The sequence below is a fragment of the Sycon ciliatum genome, chromosome 8, assembly GCF_964019385.1.
Source record: "Sycon ciliatum chromosome 8, ocSycCili1.1, whole genome shotgun sequence".
Lineage (NCBI taxonomy): Eukaryota > Metazoa > Porifera > Calcarea > Leucosolenida > Sycettidae > Sycon > Sycon ciliatum.
The window spans coordinates 13,525,197-13,548,882 of NC_088650.1; the positions used below are offsets into that span (position 1 = coordinate 13,525,197).

Genomic DNA, 23,686 nt, shown 5'->3' on the forward strand with positions numbered 1-23,686 from the left:
GTTTACGACCATATTTGAGAGTTACAGTAAAACCTGTGACTAACGACCACCCCTTAGGGCCAGAGAAAGCGGTATTTAGTGGCAGGTGGTCCTTGGTTAGAGGTTTGCATCGCACAACCTTATAAGAATGTGAGCCCATCCGTGCCTGGCGAAGTGATCTCTAGTACCAGGCTGGTCGCTCCCACACAGTGGTCTTTAGTTACAGGTTTTAGTGCAACACAAAGGTCCTGATGCAATGTTTAGATTTTAATCTGGCGATGTTTGTATGATGCATGTACAGTAAAACCTGTCAAGGCGACCACTCGGATAAGGCGACCACCCGTCCTAAAAGACCACTGGAGCCAGGACCAAGGGATGCTATTTCCAGTCAATTGACCCTGGATAAGGAGACCACCTGGTAACAGCGACCATATTTTGAAGGTCCCTGAGCAGTCGTCTTAGACAGGTTTCACTGTACTTCAGTAGCACCCTATTTCAGCACTTTTTGCTGTCATGCCATCAACCGCCAGGTCCGCCACTAGTGGAGGCCAAAGTAACTGGCTTGCTGCACCCACCTGCTAGCACTGCTCGTTCTGCTCGTTCTGCGAAGCACCTAAGGCACGTTGGCACGTTGCGGAAAAGATTGCCGTCAGAAGCAAAGTGTTCAAATAGGTATTTGGATTTCAAATCTCGAGCCTTGCATTATACATTACCAGCTACGTAGGGTGTCCATAGCTGACCGGATTGATATCTGTTCGTTAAAACCAACCTCCCGTTTTCTTTCTTTTTCTTATCTCTACTTTTCCACACCATCCTTTACATTTTTCCCAGTGGTTCCATTGTTATTAGACATGTATGCCTGTTTTGATTTCCACTACAAATTAAGTATACATACGTTAGAAAAGGCAGATTGCTACATGGAGATAAGGGTTCCTTTTCAGAGCAATAAAGAGGGTCCAGCACAAATCCAAAGTATATGCCTGGTCATCACATCATCACAAACCCTAAGGCCGTCAGGGCGTCACAGAGCAAGTATGAACAAGCCAGCGCCATAAAAATCGATCGCGTGCAGCAGCGAGCATGGACTGCACGTCAGGTGCAGTCCATGAAAAATTATTATTATCAAGCCATGACATATGCCTGGTATTGAACCTAATATAGCGGCTATAGCGGCTATTCATGTGAGAGTACTTTTCATAGTATAAGGGTTTTGCCACCAGCCTGCCACCACGAAATCTTGCCAAATACGGATGATGAAGCCAGCTTGTATTCTTTTATATGGATGAAGTGTGTACCGCTATATGGCTATGGAATACCCTCTGAACAGTCCCCCTGAGTAAAACCTCCCAGGAATGATCTCCAAATTTGGAAAAGCGGATAGAAACTTTAGAAAGGAGTAAATGAGCATTATAATTGTTGTGTGGATAGTAGGGCTTGGCGGATAATGCCGGCAGAAAAATTGGCAGAATTAAGTACATTTTCTGGCAATTTTATGCATGTTTGGTATGTGGATAAAGAAATGGAGCAGAATTCGAGGAATTGCCCGCCATAAGGTTTGTATGGTTCTGCCCATTTCGGTGCAAAAAAAGCAGAATCTGCCACCTTTTCGAGCATTATCCGCCAAGGCCCAGTGGATAGTACTGGATACACACATGTTACATAATTTTTTCTGTCCTGGATCAGTAGCCAGATCTCAGATTCCTACACTAAGACAAAGGACATGTTGGGTGCTTACTGTGTGCAGGGTAGGCAAGGCCACAAATGGATACAAGTGCCAGCAAGACGATAGTTGCCATCTGCCGCAACATCAAGATAGAGAGGACGCAGGCAGACATACGCACATAAAGCATGGTTAGAACCAGGTTCACATTCAAGAAAGCACACAGCTCAATCAACAGGGCACACACACACACACACATGTACACACACGCACACACACACACATGCACACACACACACACCACACACGCATACACACATTCATGCTCTTCTGCAAACTCACGAAAAACAAACACACATACACGTCCACGCAGGGAGAGACTAGGATTGTTCTGAAATATTTTCTTTTGCCAAGATCCTTGAACGAGCCCAGATTGTTCCCGATTATTCTGCCTCGCCAGTGATATTGCCAGGTGTGTCTTTACCACCATATTTTATCAACCATAAGTACAGCTGCAGTGGTGTCTTCAGCTTCATTCTCCCGAGTCAAGCTCCGTATGAAGACATCCAAGAAGAAGATTGCCTGATGAGTCCAGCGGGGACGAAACGTACGTCGCAATGGAGCTATGTCGTTGCTGTGTCATCATCTATATGCCATGCGCTACTTGATGTACCAGCCTGCTATGCCGGATACCGCCAGCCATGCATCGACCAGGCGCCGGGCGCGAACTGATGGTGGTGGTGGTGAGAAGGAGAGCTCTGTGCCAGAACTTTGCAGCCTAGAGAGCGTGTGTGGGCAGGCGTGTGTTTACCGCCATATTGCCAGGTGTGTCTTTACCACCATATTTATCAACCATAAGTACAGCTGCAGTGGTGTCTTCAGCTTCATTCTCTCGCCAGTGATCTTACTAAAACGTTAAAGCGTATGTGAGTATGGGTACGTAAGGACAGCTACTAGACTACTTCTCAATGAGATCCAATTCCGTGCCTCACGCTTGCACCCTGATCCCGTCCACAACCCAGTGTTTAGGATGTGGCATTGACCCGCTCCATCGGATTACATTGATCAGCACTGCACTACACTCTGGTTACTGCAAACGGCACATCAAGGAATCTTGTGTTCATATAGGTAAGTAGGTATAGGTACAGGTATCGGTATAGGTATAGGTAGGTAGGTACAAGAAACAAAACTTACCCTTCCGGTTGCAAAGACAATATCTGCCTGACGATAACAAGGTCAAGATGATTCGAGTAGTTCGAAACAAGAAACGTAGAACTCAATGCTAGATAAGAGGAGGTGAACGCGTGTACTGGTCAAATTGGGAACAGTATCCCAGTGCTTTATACTGTGGTACAACTGAAGAGGTCACACACCATGGTGCACCACAGGAACGGTAAAACTCCATATAGAACGGACACAACAGCATACCGGCGGTACTATATTGAAGAACAATGGATGCATGTACGGCATTGTGCTGTAGAAACAATCCTACTATTTTACTTTTGCACACGCCAGCACAATAGCATTGAAGACCACGTGTTTCTGATCTAGCAGGCTAGCACTCCATCAGCACAAGCGAGGTCCACCTTTTTTGGCACACTTTAGGCATTCGGCACTGTTGGTTTGTTCTCCCGGAAGTTGCCGGAACACGCACACATAGAGTGCACATTTTAAGCTGTAGCCGCTATAGCGGAATATGCCCGGCGCTGGACGATGGGCCATGGGGAGGTATCGCAGAACAAACCCTGTTGGCTGAGGTCGGCTGTGGATTGATCAAGATTGTTGTTGTTGTTGTTACTTTGTTTTACTTCACCAGAATTACAGGCAGTAGAATGCCTTCTCACTAGACCAGATCTAGTTCTCACAAATGATGAAGAATGGCATTATTTGTTGTACTGCTGATACATGTAAGCATATCAAGAGTATACATGTATTAAAGGGAGCCTATAATAAAGGCTTTTGTACGGGCAAAATGAATTGCACATATCATCAAACAAACTCAGTAAACTACTTCGAATTCGTATAAAAATCAATTTAACTACTAGTAAATCAATTGGAACACAAAATAAAAAGGAAAAAAGGAGAAAAACGTTGGGTAAAGGAGCCAACAAAAACATTACCGTACAGGCAAAGAAGGGCAGCTATTTACAAAGGCCCTATTCCTGCGCCTGTATGATGCCAGGGAGCCTATAATACTTGTGAGCACACTGTACGCCGTGAATCCACAGTTATTGATCCATGTACTCAAAAGAGTGCACGTTAGGTCTATGAAAACTCGGACGTTGAGCCAATAGTAATAATTATGTAAAGAAAGAAGGACAGTTTCCTCTGAGACAAAAATGCGATAATACTCATAAAAAGGACACACTTCAGGCTCATTACAAACATCTTGAAAGTGTTTGTCTTCACAAGTATACTTTCAAGCCTTCTCGTCAGGTGAAATACAGGCAAGGGAAAAGGAACAGGAACAGTGGATTAAATACAGTAAGAAGGTGGTAAAACAGCGCAAAAAAAGAAAGAAGATAGCTAAAGTAAACAGCGAAAATTGCAATAATGACAAAGGTGCAAAGAAGGACCTACATGTATAAGTTACTACAGTGAAACCTCGTTAGAAAGAACACGGATAAGACACATGTTTGACTAAGAAGAACTAGTATTCGTAACTGTATTGGATAAAACCCTGTGTATTCACTGGGTAAAACATATGGATAAGAAGAACTCCCGTTATTGAGAACAAATATCATCGGTCCCTCGATATTCGTCCTGAAGAGGTTTGACAGTAGTTAGTTTAGTATTAGGTCGGCGAATGTCTCATTATCCTTGTCAGCGTTGTGCTTCGTTGTCGCATTTTATTATCTCGTTACCTTGGTGGAGAGTTTAGTCATAACTAGTAATTTATAGGTACTTTTCTCTTCACAAAATTATTATGTCTATGCGTAATGTTTGCACCTGGATTGCACCGTAGATAGTGAGAGCAACTTGACTTGATAATCGATTATAGACACTCATAATGTACATACATCTACATCTACTGTTCTTTCAATCAAATGAACCCCTCGATAGGCACATTGCCTTTGGGTCATTTCATAATAAATAATAATAATAATAATAATAATAATTCACCAATTAGAGCAGCAAGAATGGTAGTGCCGTGGGTGCGATTACACCAGTACCCTAATAAGTAGGGGATGTCCGGAAAAGGAGGTAGAGTTCGATTTCCGAAAGTTGACTTTTGATCCCTCTCGGGCAACATTACTACATATTGTTATTATTGTATTGTTACATTTGGGTCGGTGAACCGCATAGCCGACGCAATACATAGCAACATCGTCCATAAATAGGAATAGGGACCCTCTTGAGCTCCATATATATATCTCTCTTTCTCTTTCGTTGTCTGTGTCTCGCTAGGGTCCAGCGGATTCTGCCGGCCGAAAAATTGGCAGAATTCGGTACTTTTTCTGGTAAGTTTCATGCATGTTTGGTATCTGGATAAAGAAATGGAGTAGAATTCGAGGAATTGCCCGGCATAAGGTTTGTATGGTTCTGCCAATTTTACTGCTTTTCAAGCAGAATTTGCCACCTTTTCGAGCACAATCCGCCGGTCCCTTTCTCTCGCTGTTTGTCTCTCGCTGTCTGCCTGTCGTTGTCTATCTGTGTTTCGTTGTCTGTCTGCCTCTCGTTGTCTGTCTGTCTCTTGTTGTTCTGTCCGCCTCTCGTTGTCTGTTCGTCTCCCGTTGTCTGTTTGACTCTAGTTGTCTGTCTGTCTCTTGTAGTCTGTCTGTCTCTCGTTTTCTGTCTCTAGTTGTTTCTTTGTATGTCTGTCTGTCTGTTTGTCTGTCTGTCTGTCTATCTATCTCTATATCTGTAATTTTCTCTCGTGCACTCTCCCTATCTCTGTCTTGCACGACAAACTGTAGTTCAGGTAATGCATTCAGGACTAGGATTCTGAAACCAATGGTCAGTGAGCGCTACACACCCTATTCGCAATGTTGCGCCCTAGAATATTTTCTTCTGCACCCACTTGTCTCCCATCTATTGAAATAACTGCTTTATGTCCACGCGAACGTCTTGTGCATCTGTTGATAAAATACACTGAGCCCTGGGGCTGCTGGTGATCTCTTCAAAGTAGGGCTATACAGCCTTTACTACGCTACATCGTACATCCATCGCTCAAACCATGTTTCAGCACACTGCAATTTTTTACAGAAAAGGATTTGGGAACTGTTCCCTCGAGACACTCATGCCTGAGATAAGCCGTTTATGATCTCAAGGCATCCCCAACATGATCGCGAGATCTGCATGCAACCACATAATACACAGCGAGTGCTACAGAGAGTTAGTAGTCTTTCACATCTTTTTGCCATATTTAATTGACATTATAGTTAATATTCTCGTATCCGTTCCCAAGGGGAACTCACGACAATGGAGTGAAAAAGTGAATGGAGTGAAAAAACCTAAACAAAAATAAAAACATGGTGATGTGGAGATAATAGTGTTGCATACATTGAGTAAAAAATAATACAGAAACAATCAGTGCTTCGGATGCCTGTAGACCCTGATATAGTAGTGACCACAAGCACCGTCCACGCACGTAAGACAGTCCATATGTTCATGTGATGGCCGAGCAGATGTTGTCCCATCTCGTTCGATCAGCCGCAAAATCCCGGAGCGTTTCTAGGTGTCGATTCGTCTTCAGTCTTCACTGCAACTGCAGTTAGCTTGCAGTCTCGCTGAAGGGTGGTTACCAGGCAGGACTGAGGTGCTCCTTTCCTGTGTCTAGTTGTTTCCTCTGCAGTTAGGTATGCCATCATTGCTTGGTTCCCGGGTGTGCCGATTGGTTGGCGTAGAATGTGCCCGAGTAACCGCCATCTAGCTCGCTTCGCAATTCCTGGTATTGGCTCGGTGTAGGTGAGCTTATGCAGATCGTTGTAGTTAGGATATCTAAAAGTTATAAAATAGATCAAATACATCTAAAAGCTATCAAATAATCATATACCAAAATAATTGATAGGAAGAAAGGGTTAGGATAAAATCTGTACTTGCGGCACGAGACACGTGCTGTGGAAAATAGCATTCAATTGGCACAGGCTGGCCGGCGCCTGGGCTATTTCACTGAAGACCCGAAGCAAGAAGATGAAAGTGTCTCCCCAGCGGCGATCTCCTTTGCGAGTGTCCTGGAGGGAAAAGCATGAACGTGACAAATAGCAATGCAAGAGTTAGTTTTGTCTCGACTGCACTCACCAGTATCTGCTTGAAGTCATGAGCAATACAGCGGTGCCTTCATAATCCGGCACCATTTGTTCAATGGAAATTCTGCGGGATTAGGGAGGGTGCTGGATTAGAAAATCTGATTCACTACTGCAATGTGCATGAAAAGAACATTTTAGTTGCTGCATGTTATGCTGGTTTATAGAGAGTTCTGGTTTATAGAGGGTTCTGGTTTGTAGAAGAAGGACAATCAAGGCTTGTTTGTTGTTGTGTATTACGCTCTGCCTCCGCGGTGTACAGCACACTGTCAGCACACTGTCACTGGGTACAGTACATCCTCCGGTAGAGGGTGCTGGCTTATAAAGTACTGGATTCAAGAGGGAGGACTGTACCTGGAAATAACTATCGAGGCACAGGAAGAAACGAAGCCAGTTGAAAGTCTGATCAGGCCTCTTCGCGCCATTACTTCTCAAATCAGTACAATCATGGTGATATTGTAACGAAGTACAACGCTGTCCTACTGTTTATACAGCATACTGCAGGAAATATTTTTTATGAAACTGACCCAGGCTGAGTGATGGCGTGAGTTGCGTCAAAGAGTGTAAGAACTGTAACAGGGAGGTGGGAAGTCACAATAGCACTAGCTGCCTAACAAATTCCTTCTGTCTACAAAGCTTAGGCTGTAGATATGTACTCAAGAAGTAATGTTGCGGAAAGCCAGATCAGATTTTAAAATGGCTTCGTCTCTTTGTGTGCTGATAAGTTTCCTCCGAATTAATCTCTATTTAAAGAACTATAAGATTCGGGTGAGAAGAAAGTAAATTATCGTTTCCGTTCCCGAAGGGAACTCACGACGGCCGCTAACACCCGGTAAACCCTAGCAGCAGATGCAGCGCCTAACGGGTGGAAATAATAATAATAATAATAACGGGTGGAAAGCCAAGGATTAATTTATAAAAAGAAACGAGTACCAAAGAGCTAAAAGTTACGCTATAATATCCACTAACACTACCAGTTACTTTACAATCAGCTCACGCGATCACATTCATAACACGCCTTACGTTATATTTCTATAACTTCAAAGTAGGACGGCTGCTGGAGTGCCGCGCATCCGAGATGTGCTAGAGCTGATCGCCAGTTAGGTGCACGACGTCAGTACCGCTGGCCAGTGTCGTGCAGTGTTATCACAAGAGCTGATTGTAAAGTAACCGGTAGTGTTAGTGGATATTGTAGCGCAACTTGCAGCTCTTTGGTCCTCTATTCTTCTTATAAATTAAAGAACTATCACGAACAATATTTCGCTTTTTTTAATTAAACGACATGTAAAAATTCAGAAGATTTGGATCAGAAGACCTGAGATAGGCTACCTAACTAGACGCACCTGACCCTGACTACGCGCATCACCTCTTCTCCCTTACGAACATACTTTCTCATTTTCCATACTTACTTAGGAGACTCCCTTCGATAGGCATCTATGTGCCTCTGGAGGATCCGTGAAATAAAAATCAATCAATCAATCAATCATGAAAAAGATACGCTTCTAACAGTACCGTTTAGTCGTATCAGCAATGTCATATATGTACATGTACATATGGAAGGGAGAGGATCCAAGTGGGTGTGCTTCTGTCTGATGTATAGTCGTGTACATTTACCATTGCACATGTACATGTACATGCATTGTTCAGCGTATTGTGTGCTACAGGCATGAACTCTCGATTAGACCAACCAGGGTAATTTTACCATATTAAAGTTGGCACAAAGGGGCCCTGATTCCTGAACCTCTACTTTATGCCAAGATTTCAAAATCAATGGCACCAGACCTCGGCAGCGCAAGTTCCAGGCCATACCCAGATGGGGAAATTGATTTGTTTCAGGTCTGCTGCAAAAGGTAAATTCCGTAGTGCACACTGATCAGCAGTGTCAGAGGAGTTCTGTGCGAAATTGTAAAATACATGGAATGGTGGCTTTGCAATAAACATGTTAACGATGTTATACAGTCAAACATGGTTTAAGCGACCACCCCACGGTGCAAGCAAAAGCGGTCGTTAAAGCCAGGTGGTCTTTACAACCAGGTCCCGCAGTGTGTGTGTAGAACTGTCAGTGCATGGAAAAACGGTCGTCAAGAGCAGGTGGTCGCTAAACCCAGAGGTCGCTTACACCAGGTTTTACTGTAGTTTTACGAGCAGCACGACTCACTACTAGGAATACTAGACTAAATACTAGACTAATATTTTTAGACGCACAGTTAGGAAGCTTGAAACGTATATGCCGTCACTGTATTTAAAAGGACTCAGATGGTCAGCCTAGGTAATTCGAAATTGGAAATAAGGAGAACGATGGGGCACAGGTTGTGCATTAGCGTCTGACGTCTGACTGTTCAAAACCTCGTTTAATTGGCGAACTCTAACGCATAACTTGTGCCCCACCGTCTTCCTCGTCACTGTGTCGTACTGTATTTTTATATAAATTTTATCGATTCAATAGAACTTTAATAGGCAGTCTCCGTCAACAGCTCCTTGAGAAATAATGTATGTAGTGTGAAATTGTGAAAAGATCGAGGCTTTCGAAATGAGAAGCTATCGACGCCTTCTCAGGATTCCGTTCACTGGTCACCGGACGAATGTGTCTGTTAGGGAGGAAATAAATAGTATTCACAAACAAGTTCCACTTATTGTTTCTGTTCGTAAAAGGAAATTGCAATTTTTGGTCATATTGTTTGTTCCGGCTGTTTGTCATTGACTGTTTTTCAGGGTTGTGTTGCTGGAGGTCGTGGCGGAGGCAGGCCCAGAATGTCATGGCTTGATAATATTAGTTCATGGACTGCACTTGACGTGCATTCCCTGCTCGCTGCTGCACGCGATCGATTTTTATGGCGCTTGCTTGTTCATGCTTGCTCTGTGACGCCCCAACGGTCTTAGGGCTAAGGGCTTGTGATGATGATGATGATGATTGTATGAATGAGGAATTTTACCAGCCAACGTGGTATCCAGGTTTGACCATTAAAACTCGCCCCGTGAAAACAGGAAGGTACAAAATCCAATTACCAGAGTATTCAATGCTTTTGCTTTGCAGTGCCCGGCTCTATTCGACTACTGAGTACTGGAATATCCTCATTGACTAAGGTTGCATCGCCAGAGCTGTGGACACCGTTCACTTGGCACCATTGCGTACAGTACAACACGTTTATTTTGGTGCAATTTTTATTTCGGTAACTTCGGTAGAGAAACCAGGCACCTTAATTTAGATTATACCTAAAAGGCGCTATATCACGTGTAGGCTGGTCGCCTAATTCTACATTACACCTGAAACCTGGCAGGGAAACTGCAATATTTTGACTTACCAGATTACTAGTGAGACGGGGAGGTGATGAAACGCCCGCTTACTAAGCTGCGCATGCTAGTCCCGAAAATGTTGGTGGCGGTGTAGTAGCACACGTACTCCGTGCTCGGCTGTAGACCTGTGACAGTCACCTGCGCAATTGGCCTATAGTCCTGAATGATGCTGTTGGTGCGGCCAGAGACAGTGACCTGCGGCGCTGCTTTAGTAGTTTCGCAGTGTACTGTGATTTCAGTGATGGGCTTGTTCACTGAAGGGCCGAAGATAAGGAAACCAGCGTGGTGACTGCCCAGTTGTGGGTACAAAATCGGTGCGTTCAATTCACCGGCGCTCCATTTTGGTACAGGAGGACCCCAAGCAGGAGGAGGAAAATATGGAAGTGGGAAAAAACCTTTAGAAAAGAAACATAGAAAGTAGGAAGAAGTAATTATTTCATGACAAAGTGCCTTCTCCTTTGTCGGCTAGAATACACTTCCCCCGACATAACGTATTGTACTCGATCTGCGGAGAGTAATGTTTCGTCCTTTGTGAACACATCAGTGCAGCACAAAGACAATAATCCTGAACATGATAGCAACACACCTTAGCTATGTACATTGTATGTTATTACTCTGTATTCTCTACATTTCAAGCAGGATTGTAAACATTTAGGAGTGCAGCTCAGCAGTAATCTTAAGTTCGATAATCATTTCAATACCATATCCAAGAAATTTCAGCAAAGAGTAAATTTATTGTGCTATATGAGTCGCTATCTACCTTAACCCAACATTTGCCTTGCTCTACAAATCATATGTACGCCCCACAATAGAATATGCCACCCCAATCTGGAGAATCGCCCTTACTACTGCACAGCTAGCTACATGTATGTTTGATGTCCTGCAGGCTAAGGTGTGTAGACGGTTACTAAGGTCAGCCAAGATAGAATTTGACAGATATTAGTAGTACTTCAAAAAGTAGTAGTTGTAGTAGTAGTAGTATTTAATACAAGAGGCTTTAGTATTTAATATTTTACTTGGTATGCATATTAATCAAAAGATAGTTTAAATAGTATGTGTAATTTAGAATCCCTCCATTTCAGATGTACCCTCATCGCTATTACAATTCATTTCAAATACATCCACTTTCAACTTCGTATCTTATCCCTTTTTAATATCAATATTTCTCGTAGCCAACGCAGACCGAATAAGCTTGTTTTCAACTCTCATGGGAAATATTCATCTTCCCCTTTCTTATATAAAATCGGCAAATTATGGAATTGCCTTTTTTCCACCCAAGATTACCGCTATAGATTCCGTTTCAGAATTTCGGGAACAATTTCGCGCTCATTATAAACAGCAGGAAGGCATAGTGTGATGGTCTAAGATCATGATTGAGAAACAGAGGGTACCAGGTTCAAGACCTGCTTGGAAGCGGAAGGATTTTTTCCAGCCGTGCTGCGACCCACAGTTAATTGGGAACTCGTGGCCTGGCACGAGGAAAACATGGATGCAGTGAATGGGATTTTCGGTCTTTGACCACTTGCTGGCGAGCTGATCCACTCACCTCCCACTGCTTTAGGAGCTGCATCTCCGCCTTGATCCTTTAAGGGTGGTGGCGTTCCTACGGATGCGGAAAGCCCGGCTTCCAGCCGAGTCTCGCGCAAACCGTGAATATTTTTATATAAACAGCATACAGTACTGTTGAGGCCTTTATGGCCGAAACAGCTTGCTGTCTACAGCATTGGGTAAACAGCATACATGTATATTTGCCTGCACAACTCGCTTCACTAGTCTATAAATCAAGGATCATTTTCACTGTTAGGAGATCCCCCGATAGGCTATGCCTTTGGGAAATCCTTTTAATCATAAATACAAAATAAATACAAATTTCCCCCATGGGTTAACGTAGTGCGACTGGCCCGCTTCATCTTTCTCAGCCTTATGAAGATACCCTTTGAGGCTCTTGGAAATTTGCACCGTCATCTTGAAATGGTGTAGTCGAGGACTGAAGATGGTTATACTCTGATAACAGAACTTGGATATACCAGTACATGTACATGTACTGTGCACAGCATTCTGTGGCTCTAGGGGGTACGTGGTACATGTACTGTTTTTTTTTTTTACATCAAAAACAGCCTCTTTTACGGGCAAGATTAAACATTAAAAGCAACACAATGATGAGAAAACAAGAGGGGTAAACACAATAACTTTATCAACGCTGTTGACTCACGCATACACACATACACACACACACAAGATAACAATGATACTCAGTACCTAGACTGCAGGAGGTGCAAAGAAAGTTAAATCAATGCAGCCTCCGCGTTTGCGAGGACAGCAGACTGATCATTGACGCGGCGCATCCGCCGGGCACCACGAAGGCAGGCAACACTGGCACGCAGGAGACCAAAACCAAGACGACAACGCAGCAACGCCATCACCATTGCGTATGGCTCTCCGGATTTCTCAGCAGACAGAGCAGCAATTCGCTTGAGAAGAGCGGAAGCAGCTCGACCGGCTCCACCTGTGGCTGAGAATGCGACAGGTACGAAGGAGGCTCGCTCAACTTCTTGCACCCTCTGACCATACCTGCGACGCTTCTCTCGCTCATGGCTCTGGTAGCGAGCAGCGAGAGAAGAGGAACGGTTTGAAGGAGCGAAAGGGTTAAACACCCGTACATCAAGATAAACGCGTTCAAACCGTCCTCCCCACACGCCACTCGCCGCCACATCCAGACGGGCTTGATCCTCGGTGGACGCCGTCCGGTAGCGGAAAAGCTCGCCGGTGAGGGGTTGGAGATGAGGCTCTACTTCTACGCTGTGTGCCACCTTCTTCAGTTGGCCAGCGATGATGTCCCGTACCTCATTGTGGCGAAGCGTCGGGAAACCACCAGTGGGGCAAGAGAGAGCATGCTCAACAGAGAAGGTGGCACCACAGACACAAGTAGAAGGGAGCCGTGCAGGGTGCCAGCCATACCGCAATGCCAGACCATCGCGAAATTCACATTTTGACAAGCTGAACCCATGCCGACTGAGGGGGCGACACGTGAGCCAGCTGGACGCACCCGCCTCACTGCCAAGGTTGATGGAGTGCTGGAGGGCAGAGGAGGCTCGGGCGGTGAATTGGTGAAGGGCTTCCGTGGCAGCTGCCTTCACATCCTTGCGGTTAGAGGCCTTCAGGCTGGCGACCTCTGCCAAAGAGTCGCCCAGGTTGAAACTCTGGGTGAGGATGTTGGCAACCATAGGAGCAGTAATGGCACGTGAGGATTGGTACTGGGCCGACAGAGAGGTGGGATCCAATATTCCTAGACCTCCGTTCCGGCAGGGGAAGGAGAAAAGGGTGCGGAGCTCAGAGCTGATTTCCTGGCCTGTGAGAGCTGGGAGGAGCTTCGTGGCAATGACCCGGTCCAGTGAAGCAAGGCCAGCAGACGCACTTTCGAGTACCCGGCAGAGGAAAGACCAGCGGCTGGAGAGGCCTCGGGTGAAAGCAGAATAGGCTGCTTGTGGCTGAGGCAGGGCGGTTGATGTCAGTGATTCGACCTGCCCACACCAGTCCCGGGCTTTCTCGTGTACGTAGTCTTCGACAAACGCAGGTGTGCCTATGGCTGAACCCAGGTAGCGGTTGCCTGTGGCGGTGATGTGGATGCCTGTGCCGTCGAACAGCTGGACAGCTTCATCGTAGTCGTCAGGCTTCACCACGAGCACGGACTTTGCTGGGTTGAGGAAGTATCCGAAATCAGGCCCTCTGTCGTGCAGTTTGTCCCACCAGGTTCGGAGAGGAACGAGTCGGCCACCTGCGGACGAATCGTCCGCATACCATAGCTGGCAGGCGCCGGGTGTTACGATCTCCCGGATGAGAGGGACTACGCCGATCGCATATAACGGCATCGCAATGGGGTCGCCCTGTGTTGTGCCCTCATTGGAATGAATACATTCACCATCCACGTAGAGATTGCTGGGCTGACGGTAGGTGTTGATTACAACCGTGGCAAACGAGGGGCATAGGTGCTGCACATTCCGTAGGCAGGCGGCGCGATTGATGTTGTTGAACGCATTAGTTGCATCAGCCATGATGATGCCCTGGGTGTCCTCCTGGTCGTATACATCATGCATAGCGTGAATTGCGGCCTCAATACCGAAATCCTGCCCGGCACACAGCTGCAAACCACCAGCAGCTTCCTGGATGTCTGCGCTGATGACGTGAAGAATCGCCTTCCCCACTACACGACGAAGCACCTCGCCTATGCCGATCGGCCTCACGCCCGGGTGTTTGTCGAGAGGGATTAGCCTCGAGGCTAGGTAGGCCTCTAGGGCATTCGGATCAACGAATGTCGTTGCTAGGCGACGTGCACACAGAGCTAGTGAGTCGCACAGAGAATCGGATGTATCAGCAAAGCTCGTGCACATCCAGCGCCAGTTCTCAGCGTCAACGCCGGATGGTCCAGCGGCACCATGGGTGTTCAATACCGCCTTCCTCAAGGCTTCGCGCGTGAGAGCGTCAAACCGCACTGGGTGAGGTGGTGCCGGAATTTCGCCTTGCAGAAGTGCCCCTGGGGAGAGGGGGGCGCTCTCTGGATGTTTGGCCTTCAAAGCTTCCCGGACGGTTGTATCATCGATCTTGTCGTCCAGGTTCAGGTGGCCCTTTGTCGGTGGGCCCTCGAGGTCCCGCAGTGCAGATGCCATCCTCCCGCTTGTTACTTGGGACGCGAAATGCCGTGCCAAGTTTCCATCTTGATTGGCATGGGACGAACTCTTGTTGCGGTCCGTTAGCTGACCCTGGATAGTGCGACTCTCGTGGCGGAGATTCTGGATGTCCCCTTGATTCCACGTGTCGAGTCGTCGTCTCAGCACAGCAGACAGCGAGTGGGAATCCTGGGCATGGGGATTCTGTAGCATTAGCTGTTGGAAGACCATCGCTACTTTCAGGGCTATGCCTTCAAAAGTCGCCGCGTTTCCGAAGCAGGCGAGGTAGCGACTCAGTTGCAGGATGAAGGCCTTCCCCACGGAGCCTCTGGGAGGATTGAACGCATTTGGACGGAAGTGTACAGCCTCGTCGTAAGCGGCATTGATCGCAGCTTCTGAGTCAGCCTCGCTCATGGTGCCCAGCGCGAAGCCAGTCTTCCTCGCCTCGATGTAAGCGGGCAGATCATCATGCAGAGGCGGAGGAGCCTGGCCCCGAACGGGGGAACTACCCGGGGTGGAAGACATGTCTGCCCTTTGCGACCCTGCGAGATTTGCCAGGAGTTCTGTGTCGTTGTGGAGCGAGTCATTTCCGCTGGTGACAGGCAGTCTAGCAGCATCGGCTTCTTCCTCGGCCGCGGTGCTCTGTGCATCGTGGTGCTGCTCCAATAGGTCCCAAGCATGTTCCTGGGAGCTAGTTGGCAGTCCGGCCTTGGAGGCATCCTTTGCTCCTGTGCGCGCAGGGTCGGCCGTAGTAATAACAGCTGACTCAGTACATGTAACTGATGGCGTATCATGGCTGCTTGCCCCCTGCACGCCTCCAACAGTGCATCAACACTGGCGTCTACATCGCCCGCATTCAGCTCTACACACACGTTGACCGCGCTGGCAGTTGTCGTATAACGGATTCCCGTACTGTCCTGTGACAGCTCGGTCCGTTTGGCCTGGTCCTGTGTTGGTTGGGATGATGGCGGACTGTTCTTGCATCGGTTTTTCCGTGAGGGAAAGCATCCTCTACAGCTGCGGCCGTCCTTTCTGCAACTACACTGGGCGCAGGTACCGCTGCCGTTACACCAGCAACACTGGGAACTCTGCATCCGGCGTTGTTTGCCGAGAACAAGCCGGCCGTAAGCACGCGCAAAAACCAGACGTCAAAAGTTGAGTAGGCATTATCAGTACTGTGCACAGCATTCTGTGGCTCTAGGGGGTACGTGGTACATTTAGAAAAGCGATCCTGTCAGCTTTTCTATTATTGTGTTCACATGGCAAGAAAAACGACACCGCTATGCTACGTAACTTTCTACGTAAGGTGCTCGGTATTTCACTTAGGCTACGTAAGTCTCTACGTAAGGTGCTCGGTATTAGATCCACCAAAGGGTGGTAGCCGCGTGCTGTGCACGTGCACGGCAGACATTGTGTTGCAGTTAAGTGCACGTCCGTGTTCGGATGTGCATGCGCGAGGAACTTCCTTCTTTGGAACTGCTTCTTGTATGAGCTGTTTCGGATATTTCGTCTCCTGGCCTGGCTTATTTCGTTTCGGCGCTGCTGAGACCTCCTTTCGCGGAATATTACTCAATGACAGGTGAGTTGACCAGTTCCCTTTGATTCATTTTGCTTGTGTTCACTCTTTCATTTACGAAAAGTGTGCTGATTTTGGGCGGAATGCAATAAATAATGGAAAAGCTGACAGGATCTCTTTTCTAAATTTAGGGTTGGTTCACATAAGCAAAATCGGCGCCGCAAGACATCGGCGGTGAGCCAGCTCCCGATCCGTTGCGCCTACGGTTCGAGTACCAAATCTACTACAAAGTAGTACAGAATGTGCCAAAATGCTACGACAGGTTTGCCAATTGAAGCTTGAATTCTTTGTTTCTTCAGTAGTTCAAGGTCTTTCGGTGATGGCCACTCGGTGCTACCTTTTACTGGAGATCATGAAAATATTTCTACACATTTTATTGCAGTCTAGTAAGCGATTGTGTCGAAATTATGCTTGCAAACGTTGATGAAGTCACAAGAACTTGCCAATGTATCCATTATAATGTTATATTTGTTTCAATTGTATTTGTCTCATGAGTTGCACAATGGTCAAGCAGATCATCCGAGAAGGACGGGCTGGTATCCTGACATATTTGCCGCCTTGAAGCGACTACAAGAATGGCGAACGGATCTCCTCTCTAGCTTCAATTTAGGAAAATTTAGGACAGGTATTGGTTTGATATTTTGACAAAGTCTGGCTCCCGGCAACCGGCGATCACCGGCGCGAACTGTTCACAAACCACTTTTGGTCAAAATCGTACGGGATCGGCGCCGGGGCAGATCGCAAGAGTTGGGCACTGTCCAACTTTGCCGGCGGTCCCTTGCGATATTTTACCGTATGATTTTGTTACGACTGCACTGGTTCACACAATCGCAATGCGCCGGGAGAGGTTGCAAGAAGCCCACCGCCGGTGACTCCCGGCGCGTACCGGCGATATGTGAACCAACCATAAGCTTTTCCGCTGCCGAGGCCTCCTTTTACTGAATACTCGATGACAGGTGATCTCTGAGTTGATCGGTTTCCTTCGATTCATTTGCTTATGCTCACCCTTTCATTTACGGAAACGTGTGCTGATTTTATTCGGATTTAGATCCATTTGTATCTCTTTGCCCTTGTCTACAGTGTACGAAGAACGCGAGTTCACCTTCTTGACGGTAAGGCTTATGTTAGATGTGTTGTCGAAATACTCATATTCATTGTACATTGGTACGTTACAAGTAAGGCACTGGTGAGTGGCATACTATCGTTGGCAGTTCCCAATCTGGAGGGAAAGGTTCAAGGACCCATTGACCGAGTTTGCAAAATAAATTCGCATACCAGGGAAAATCTCCATTGTGTAGAGGTTCAGTAAACTTGTTTGCTTCATACGAAACAAGCCAATGGGTGCAGTCTCGTCTCGTGAAGATCTCGTACTTGTATGATTGGATATGTTTACTCGAGTCTGGGCTTTTGATTTATTATTTGTGAGTATCGCCGAGATTGCACTGCCCCAAATAAAGTTTCGTGCCGCCAAAGCAAGAATTACGATCTGCAATCTGTTTGTAGTACCTGCAAGAATGTGCTGTACATGTATCGTACTTTCTCTGTTGCTGTTTCAGTTGCCGTCATGTTGCTAAAGAAACGTTCAGTAGAGAGGTTCTGCAAAACGAAAATTCGAACGAAGTTTCGCGACAGTCCTTGCGAAAGTGTGTACGAATGTTTGCACGAACTTTGTGTTCTGCACATTTTCGTAGTTTGCGCAGGCCAAGTGCACGTACGCCATGACCCGATCTCACGAAATGTCCTACGACAGTTCATTTCGCGTTCCCTGCAAGTTTCGCGTCCAAAGTTGCGAAAGTTCGTGCGAAGTTTTGCACTTCATGACAATGAACGAACGTTTGTACGCATTTTCGTTTTGCAGAACCTCTCTAGTGACTCATTTGTTTCATACGAGACGAGTCAATGAGTTGGTGTGGCTTAGAATCTTTCGCTGTAGAAGAAATCTATTCGTATGTCTATTGGAGAAATAATTGTATTCACTGGCTATAAAAAAGGTTGACAAACTCACAGAATAAATACCATTGGTCCCTTGGTGTTCGTCCTAAAGAGGTTCGACTGGATATCATTCATACTCACCAAAAGATGTGTAAGATTTTATTATTATGGAGTGCCTTGTTTATCTCTCAGTACCTCCAACCATAGCCTTGCCCCTTTTATCCTCAGGATCAGCGTAGTTGTTGGAACGAGGTGTCGGACTGAGCAATGTATTTGTTTACATTTTAATACATGTTTATTGTTCCTCCTTTGCTGTGTTGTTTTAGAAAATCGTGGACTACCAGTTTGAAGTCTTTGAACTACATTGTACTTCCAAAAGTTGTATCGACATCAACAGGATTACGATTTCAGTGCAATATGATGCAGGATGACCTTATCACGATAACCCATGATTATAAACCATTATAAACACAGAATTAACAAAAACATCTGGGACACGCACCTGGTTACATTTCTCAAATAAATCTGATCGAGGGTGGGGAAATCTGAAATATCTGAAAGGCAAGACAATTTTATGACAGAGTCATGAAATTCTGCTACAGCAACATGCACAGATTGACCTCCGTATAAAAAAAGTATCACCACGGTCCACCACTACTCACATGTATCCCCGCAGAAGAACATGCTAGTGCCATTTTCTGCAAGACAAGGCTTGCACATCAATGCGTATGATACGGTGTAATTGATATGATGTGAAGGCCATCATTTACATATTGATATAGGGCATTCCATTGGTGACAGAAAAAACAAAAGAAATTATAGCAATAAAAACTGCTTTATAGCAGTTTTCTAAAAAAGGTTATTGTGTTCTAGTCCATGGACCTCGTCTAAAAAGTAAGAAATTAACGAAGTGTGATAGCCGAAAATTAAAATTTCACACAAAACCTCACAATAATCACATACAGAATGAAAAGCTCCATGCAGAAGACCTGTAAAAAGGCCCTAGGCCTGTGGGACTGCCCTATTCAAAATTTAATAATAATAATAATAATAATAATAAGACCTTTTCCTCTCGTGATCCTCTTTCCTATGCATGCATGACATGCATGTTGCCAATTGTTGTGCAGTACAAGTTTAGTGTTGAAAGCAGCATTTCAAGTGTTGTGATTATTGTGAGGTTTTGTGTGAAATTTTAATTTTCGGCTATCACACTTCGTTAATTTCTTACTTTTTAGACGGGGTCCATGGACTAGAACACAATAACTTTTTTTAGAAAACTGCTATAAAGCAGTTTTTATTGCTATTGTACTGTGCACAGCATTCTGTGGCTCTAGGGGGTACGTGGTACAATCATGTACTGGGGTTTCGGAGTGGCTACGGACTCTTCTTTTCGTCTTGTTAAACAACTTCTTTGGTTTCGCTAGGAATTCACATCAATTTCATATAGGGACCTCCGAAAACGCCAGTGGCATCCAACGAGCATAACATTGAAGTCAGTTCAGTACCAGGATCTAGAAAGGCCATGATCAAATTTAAAGGCACTTCGAGTCAATAGAGAGCTAGGAATACTAGCATTCATTTCTTTGACTTGCGAGTCACGTAACGTTAATCCCTAGCTCCTACGTTGATTCAACAGACTGTTCATCTTCTTACCTGCTACAGGTGCTGTGATGCCACACATGGATTCCAGTACCACCAAGATTAGGGTAGCCATCTGCCAAAGCATTAAAATGGAGTACGCAAATCATGAACACAGAAGTGTGACCAATCTGAAGCAAGAGCCCAATGCAAAGGCTTCCTTGTAGCACAAAACAGGCACGTGCATGTGTATGTGTATAGGAATTAACAACGCGGTGTTTTCAGTAGACTCAGTCAATGCCAAAAGGTGTGGACGTAATTATAAGAACTTAGCTTCGGTCATATTTTGTTGAATTATTTGAAGTCTCGCTCGGGTTCAGTTGGCTATAGTGTACTGCAAACATCAAGACAACGTGGTCGCTGTTGTTTGTTCAAAGGAGAAAATTGATGCATGATTCTACTACATTATTGGTGAATGAGGTCCACTCTGGAATAAAAGAGAGCCAAATTTGCTCAACATCGGAACCGTTGCGATCTCAAAATAAAATGATGTTTGGTACTACAGACATTGTCTGATGATGTATGAAGACTACCGAAAGATTGAGTGTTCCCTGAATCCTTACTTTCAACACAACCGTTCCGTTTTCTGACTACAGCGCAACATTGAACGGAGCATTTTGTAAAGCAAGCAGCAAACGTCACTTACCGTTTTAGTTGCAAACGCCATCGTTAGCCACTTGCAGCAGTCTAGTACAGGAAGATGGGTGTTGGACAAAATGAGAGGCTCAGGAAGATGGGTTTTGGACAAAATGAGAGGCTCTTAAGTACTTGGTTACAGTGCTGCTAGAGGATGTGAAGGTGTAGTATCCACATTCAACAGTACTGCACTGCTGTACACACCAGCAATAGTGTCAACCCACTGCTATACCCGCGAGCAATATTGCTGAGCCGCTGTAATAATAGTTAGCCCCATCCCTCACACAAACAAGTCAACAAAGAGGCATCTTTGGATTAAGGAGTGCTGGTTTAGAAACAACTGGTTTGAAGCTCAAAGTAGAGTTGCTGCTGTTAGCTCAGAGCAGAGCTGCTGTTAGGTCATAGCAGAGCTGCTGTTAGCTCAGAGCAGAGAAGGTGTTAGATCAAAGTAGAGCTGCGGTTAACTCAAAGTGGAACTGCTGTTAGCTCAAGATAGAGCTGCTGTTAGCTCAAATTAGAGCTGCGGTTAGCTCAAAGTGGAGCTGCTGTTAGCTCAAAGTCGAGCGGCTGTTGGCTCAAAGTAGAGCTGCCGTTAGCATAACGTAGAGCGGCAATGCTAAAATAATGGATGTAATATAGCGCAAGGCAGAGCCGCAGCAAATAGCTAGATAAGACCAGTTTTGAGAGTGGGCCCCGTTAATGGGTACGATAATTATAATGATGGTTTGAATAAGTTGGATAGGGAGGGATGGTGGGAAAAGAAACACTGCTGAAGCAGGATCCGTTGTCTGGCAGAGCAGGGCAAGCAGGATTTGGTTTTTTTTCTTTTCAGCAAAGCGGGCTGGTGCCATTTGTGATTACGTAGCAAAGCAAAGCGCATGACGTCAGTCTTGAATGCAGTACAAAGCTTGTTGTGAATGCAGTACAAGGCAAATGCTGCAATGCAGGGCGCTAGTTCGGACTGTTCCTAGCAAGTACTAGCACAGCTAGTACCCCACTATGAAAAGTATGAATGCCGCAGACATCACCACGCAACATGACAATTATTTGTTCCAGGTTTGAAATTGTGTGTTTCCATAATCTATTTTCAAGTTCCGATCATCAGTGGAAATACGGAACTAAATTGATCAAGCGAAAAAACATTGATAAAAATCCCAGTAACTAATTACTTAGAAGTGTTACAAATGTCGCGGAAGTATTACATAAAGTTAGGCGTATGATAAGGATAGAATGTACATGTAGGTGTGACAAATGGGCATGAAAAGTGCAGAAACACCTTATCTAGAAAAGTGATCCTGTCAGCTTTTCTATTATTGTGGTCGCAATGTAAGAGCTAGCGACACTGCTATTGACACGCTGCCTACGTACGTTTCTGCGTAAGGTGCTCGGTAGCTGGACCCGGGGGTGTTGTGTCAACAAACGCAAACACACGAGGTAGGGTTTGTGACTTATCTTTCAGAAGACAAAGAGAAAAGACCGCTTATTATTATATATTTTTCTTTTCTCTTATTATCAGTGGGACCATTGTCATTAGGTTTAGGCCTGTTTTGGAACTCCACTTTAAATAAAGCCAAACAACAACAACAACAACAAAGACTTCTTGTTCAGAGCAAGGGACAGGCAGAAAACCGTGATGCATGTGTGTACTAGTATGCGTACAAACGCGAGTGGAAAAGGCAATGCGTACAACGGGCAGAACATTATGGATACACCACCCGCCTTCTGAGATAAAAGACATTTTTATCTGATCAAAAAAAAAACACAAAAACACAACAGCAATAAAATGCATAACTAACAGCAACAGTCATAGGTCTGGCAGAAGATTGTCCGCGTGTGGATTTCACATTAAACGGGACGTTCTGCTGCCGATGGCGATGACTGCGGCGTGGTGCAGGCTGTGCTGGGGCATGTACACCAGGGGAAGTAGAGGCAACTGGTGTCTGGCCTTGTGCAGCGTCTGGAGCATAAACAGTAGGAATGGCTGCAGTTGGCGGTGGTGTAGGAGAGACTCTCCGTCGAAGGAAACGGCGGTTGCGCCAATAGATGCGGCCGCCTGGAAGTTTCACCAAGTAGTCCCGATGCTGACCAATGGCCACGATTGAGCCATGAGCTGACCACAACTTGGCCTGGGGATGCTGGATGTTGACATGTGCTCCAAGAGACAGACGAGGAAGGGACCGAGCAGAGCGGTTGTAATGCTGCTGAGTTAACTCCAGATACTAGTAGTGCGATGGGCGCTGGTCAACTTCATTAGCGTGTGTTTGTCATGCAGGAGCAAAGCTGGAATGGTGGGCAAACACAAAAGACGACAGATGCCGGCCGTAGAGAGCTTGGGCTGGACTCTGACCAGTGGAGCTCGGCGTATTCCTCCACTCAAGCAACGCACGTTGAAAGGAATCCACGTCGAGATTGCCATTTCCAGGTGTCTTGTGAATCAGCGACTTCATTGCTTTCACGGCATTCTCGCCAAGCCCATTTGACTGTGGATAATGCGAAGAGGATTTAGCGTGACGAATGTGCCATGTATATGTATCACAGAACTTGGCGAATACATGGAACTGGAACTGAGGGCCACCATCACTGGTAAGTACCTCAGGGACACCAATGTCAGGAAACCAGCGGCGAAGAGTCCGAATGACGCCTGCAGAGGGGCAGTGCATCCGACTCCGAGCTTGGCAGCGCAGGGCCAGCTGGTTAGTCGGTCCACATACACCAGATACTGGAGGCCTTCACACTTCTAACAGGTCGGCGCTGCAGTGCTGGAACGGCAGATCTGGAGGACGATCTTCCACACGGAGTGGTTCCTTCGGTTGTGAGGCGCTGTGCAGGCGGCACTTGTCACAACTGCAGACAACATGCTCGATGTCGGCTGACAATCCTGGCCAGAAAACAATCTGCGGGCACGGGACTTCGTGCGCGTCAATCCTTGATGGGATGCGTGTGGATCAGACAAGACACGCTGCCGCAGCGCGATGGGAATCAGGAGACGAGGTCCTTTCATCACCAAACCACTGTCAATAAAGAGGTGCTCATGACCATTCCAGTACTGCTGGAGTGACAG

At 45.9% G+C, this 23,686-nt stretch overlaps 1 protein-coding gene across 1 annotated transcript; it reads right to left on the bottom strand.

The window, feature by feature from the left end:
• Positions 1-5,982: 5,982 nt before the first annotated feature.
• Positions 5,983-20,743, bottom strand: LOC135823362 (uncharacterized). Its single transcript, XM_065336215.1, has 4 exons — positions 20,636-20,743; positions 20,005-20,065; positions 10,188-10,574; positions 5,983-6,813 (listed from the first exon to the last, which is right to left on the bottom strand). The coding sequence occupies exons 1-3, from the start codon at positions 20,654-20,656 to the stop codon at positions 10,195-10,197; spliced, it is 462 nt and encodes a 153-aa protein (XP_065192287.1). The 5' UTR covers positions 20,657-20,743; the 3' UTR covers positions 5,983-6,813; positions 10,188-10,194.
• Between the last annotated feature and the right edge of the window lie 2,943 nt (positions 20,744-23,686).